Source organism: Leptosomus discolor, chromosome 1 (genome assembly GCF_034619465.1).
Source record: "Leptosomus discolor isolate bLepDis1 chromosome 1, bLepDis1.hap2, whole genome shotgun sequence".
In the NCBI taxonomy this organism is placed as follows: Eukaryota; Metazoa; Chordata; class Aves; order Leptosomiformes; family Leptosomidae; genus Leptosomus; species Leptosomus discolor.
The window spans coordinates 34,550,973-34,555,586 of NC_141391.1; the positions used below are offsets into that span (position 1 = coordinate 34,550,973).

Genomic DNA, 4,614 nt, shown 5'->3' on the forward strand with positions numbered 1-4,614 from the left:
ATTGTCCATTGTGTACTTCAGCAATATGGCTGTTAATCCTCTGTCGTTGCCCTCTCGGCTGTGCACGTACAGAAAGTAATGTGGTACCCAGGTCTGTGAGCCTGCAACTGATGGAATCATTTCTAATTTAAACTGATGTTTTGGGAGCAAATTCTGTGCCGTTGCTTTGCCAGAAGGAGCGTACAAGCCTGGCAGAGAACTGTGTGTCCTGGGAGTCTGAGAAGGTCCTGACCGGGTTCACTGTTGCAGGGCATGTAGGTAAATCTACGTGCTGTTGTCGGGACAATTGAGGCCTGACTTACAAATTGTTTAGGCTCGTGACTTACAAATTACTTAAAGGGTACCTCGTGAAATTGATGGCGGATGTGCAGTGGGTCGCGCTCATGGTGTTGGTTGATGCTTGAGAAGGAGATCTTAGATGCAATTCCCAGGTTTTCTGACGACCTACTGAATGTCTCAAAGGCAGGCTGTTCGGTTTGGCGATGGTAGTATTGTTCGTGCAGGGTACCTTTATTTTGGGAACGGTGTTGCTGAATTCAGGGGTCAGGTCCAGTTCTTGTTTTATTAGGAGAGCGACTGCTACCTCTTTTGGAACTCTTGGGTAAATTAGATGTTTATGGTGCCAAGTGATTTTTTCAATAGTAAAGCTATAATTATTTTTCAGAACTCAGCATGGAAGCGTTCTGACCCTATAATCTTGTCTAACCTTAATAGGACTTTACAGACTCCAACCCAAGTTCCAGTGGTTGTTTCTCCTGGAAATCAGCAGCTGCATACTGTGACACTCCAGACAGTGCCTCTTACTACAGTGATAGCCAGCACAGATCCAGCCTCAGCAACAACGCCCCAAAAATTCATTTTACAAGCCATTCCGACTTCACAACCCATGACGGTTCTTAAGGAAAACGTCATGCTACAGCCTCAGAAGCCAGTCTCGCCCCCTTCCTCAATTGTGCTGAGCCCAGCACAAGTTCAGCAGGTGCTCACCAGCAGCGTGCAGACAATTTGCAATGGAACAGTCAACATGGCTTCATCTCCATCCTTCAGTGCCACTACCCCCGTGGTGACGTTTTCGCCTAGCAGCTCGCAGGTGGTAGCTCATCCATCGGGCACAGTGATCACTTCGGTTATAAAAGCACCGGAAACGAAACAGATTGGTGTACAAGGAGTGGTAAAAGAAGATGACAGTGACAAACTAGAGGATACCGAGCAGTCGGAGCAGAGATTCCAGCAGCAGCCGTTTGTGATGGTAGTGTCCAGTTCGAATGGTTTCCCATCTAACGTGCAAGTGAAGCAAGAAAACGAGCCATTGGAACCCAATTCATATTAATAATTTTTTTTTTAAAAAAAAAAGACCCTGTGGATGATTATTTTCATAAATGTGATGGGACCTTTTCAGTTATGTATATATGATTTGATTCTGAAGCAAGATGTTGCAAAGCTACTTAATTTCTGCAGTTAATTGTTAGAATTCATGCTTTAGAATGGATTTTGATTTTCTGTTAATTGCTAAATGTTACCATATAAATAAAATCATATCTTACTCATGTTTCAGAATACAGGCATGAAGGAACATGCTTTTTACGCTATGAAGACTTTCTCCCGAGGTTGTTGGCCAAAGTTTCAAACTTCTTTCTTACTGTGCGTTCTCAGTCTGTTGCCGATTTACATTGCAGTAATGTTATTGTAACCTTTTTTGTTTAATCTGTACATGTATCACTTAACTTTTGAAACAACAGTTACTTTTAGTGGGACATTGTCATTCCATGTGTAGTTTTTATGATCAAGTATCTGTTTTCAAACTGGTGAATTACACCAGTTTTAGCCTTTGATAACCAGGTATCCTCTTGCATTTTTTGCAGCACAAGCTCTTGTGTGTGCAAAATGGAATATACACTCCTATTGAGAGTACACAAAACATTTATTCCAGTAATGGACAATGCCATGTCTATATTTTGTATGAAAACATCAGATATATTTAATTACAGGAGCTAACAGCATCACTACAGGTGCAAACGTTTCATGCCATTTTGCGACTATGAAGCTTAACAATCTTGCTTCCTACTTCAGATTATTTTGTAAGGGGGGAGGGAAATTAAATATATACAATTTATGCAGGTATTTGGAGATTAATACTGCTAAGAGTTCTTTTTTTTTGATTGTAAATAATGTACATTCTATGTCACAGGGAAGTTTTTTCAGCTAATTTGTTTCCATACAAATTTTTGATAGATGCAGATAAGATCATTATGTTTAGAGTTCTAATGTTATATGTATTCATATTACAGAGTGAATTTGTATTTAAAGACAAATTTTTAAATGATGGAGCCCTCTGAACCTTGGGTCCTTGTCTTTTGTATTTTTAATTGGTTTATTATGAAAATAAATCAAGTGGAAAAACATTTTTCTGTATTTACTCTGAAATGTTTTTATATTTTTATAATGTTTTGATGATCATCATATATGACCAAAATACACTGAGAAATAGCACAACGTGATTAATGAGTGTGGGTCTGTAGTGGGACATGAGCAATTCATGCATCACTTCTGAACAGACTTGGACACAACCAACATGCTGTGGGTGTCCTTTGAAATCGCAATACTGTACACTTTTGTAGCTCAGATGAAAGTTGAGCTAAGTCCCGTTCTCAGTTAAGTCCGAGAACAGGACTTAAACATCTCATTTTCCATCTCTTCCCAGTATGTTACAGACAAAGAACCCGAAACTTTGAACGTAACTCTGGGGTGCCGTTCATCACAAAGGTCTTTGTAGCCTGTAGAATGTAACTGTTGTCCAAAACTCCTGGGGCTTCAAAACCTCGCATATTGCAGTGTTTCAACAGAAGGTGGATTAAAAATAAATACAATGCCTGGTAAGATTAGTGGAATGTAAAATTTAAAGGAAATATAACTTAATGATTGAATTCATGTAGGAGTTCTGTTGATTGGTTCATAAGGTTAAATTTAAAGATGAGCATATGAGTACTGGAAAAGCTGATGGGACCAGAACTGTGGCAGAGATAGTTTAGTCGAGTTGAATAGAAGTGACTCCACAAACTGTACCGAACCAGTTCTCTGCCACAGCCGCCCTGTTTCTTGGCAGTTGAAACTGCCCTGTGGAATTCGGTGTTTCTTCCCGCAGACTCCCATGCAGTCAGGCTCCCACCTGCAAATCCAACGTGCCTCACCCTGTTTTCAGGAAGGCCGGCCGTACCCAAACCGAAGCGACTGCTGCCAGCTGACCGGTGGCTGGTTACCTGGCAGCATGCCCCGCAGGTGGGGAGTGCTGGCAATACTGCTGGGAGCGTGGGTGAGTGTTGTAGAAGTGCTTGTGGTACAGTTCTCATCCCGAGGGCTGTTTCAGATTGATGAAGGCACTGGAGAGGGAGGCTAGTTGGTTTTTGTCAGACTATAAAATAGGGACTTTTGCCTGTAGTGCAAGTATTTCATAATACTAGGAAGCCTGAAGTGGTAATGCTTGACTGGCATTAGTGGTTTTAAACGTGGGTAAGTTGTTTGACTTGATTTACTGGAAACCTGAGAAAAAAAGCCCCACACTAAGGTTACAACTTTGACAACAAATCTTCATGCTATAAACGCAAGTATTACAAAGGGGAAATGGTTAGCTTATGTCAGTAGGAGTGGACAAAGTCTCCAGCAGCAGACTCTGTTGTGTAACCAACAGTAAACGAAAATCGCCCCCTTCCCATGTCCCTCGGGCTCCAAGTCCGCCAGCTGGGTGTACCCGCACTTGCAGCTCTCCTTAGTACAACAGTGGAAGGGAGAAGCTGGAGTAAATCATAAAAAGAGGGTTCCCATTCGGAGTTTGAGGAGCTCCTCCCCTCTCACAGCTGCCTTTGTGCCTGCAGCAGCCGCCAAACAAAACGCAGGATCTCAAATCCCAGCCGCTGCTGACTCAGAACGGAACAACTGAGGCAGCGGAGCCGAAAAAGGCACTTCTTTTTCGGAGGCGCTTCACAGAAGGGGTGCCCGAGGAGGAGGAGGGAGGGAAGCAGGCCGGGGGCTGCCAGCACCGCCGGGCCGGGCCGGGCCGGGCCGGGCCCGCCGCCGCCGGGCGGGCGGGCAGGCGGAGATGCTCGCTGAGGCGCAGCGGGGGACGCTGGCACCCGTCGGCGGGGCGGGAGGAGGCGCCAGAGCTTTAGGAGAGCCCAGCGTCTCCCGGGCGGGCCCCGCTCTGCGGCCGCCAGTGCTTCAGCCTTCACCCCCGTTCCCCTCAGGCTCCCACCCCCAATGGCAGCTGCCTGCTCTTTCCCCTGCGTGCGCGGAGCCCGTCTGGGAAGCCCTACCCGCGATCCGCGGCAAGCTCCGGCGGGCAACCGCCGCCAACCGCCACAGCGCCGCCGGGGGAGGAAGAGGCGGGCGGAAAGGGCTGACGAGCCCCTCTGCCCCGGCCGGTCCTCCAGCTCTATGGCGGGGGAGGCGGCGCGCTCACCCCGGTAGCCGCGGCCGCCCCGCCTCGCCCGGAGAGGCGCGGGAGGAGCTTGCGGGGCCCGTTGGCCCCGCCGCATCCCGTCAGGCCTTGCGCGGCTGCGGCCTTGGGGTTTGTTGCGCCGGTGCCTCAACGGCTCCAGAAGTTTCCGGGGGGGGGCGGCG

The 4,614-nt window shown here is 47.0% G+C and overlaps 1 protein-coding gene across 3 annotated transcripts in view; it reads left to right on the forward strand.

The window, feature by feature from the left end:
* Positions 1 to 2,402, forward strand: part of ELF1 (E74 like ETS transcription factor 1) — a 40,403-nt gene extending 38,001 nt beyond the window's left edge. For 2 of the 3 annotated variants that reach the window (XM_086476590.1, XM_086476604.1), the window contains exon 8: positions 715 to 2,402. In XM_086476590.1, the coding sequence (XP_086332716.1) occupies positions 715 to 1,330 (616 nt within the window). In that variant the 3' untranslated portion in view covers positions 1,331 to 2,402. Of the gene's footprint in view, positions 1 to 706 lie in introns of all 3 variants that reach the window. The other variant, XM_086476598.1, reaches the window with a different exon arrangement.
* The last annotated feature ends 2,212 nt before the right edge of the window (positions 2,403 to 4,614 follow it).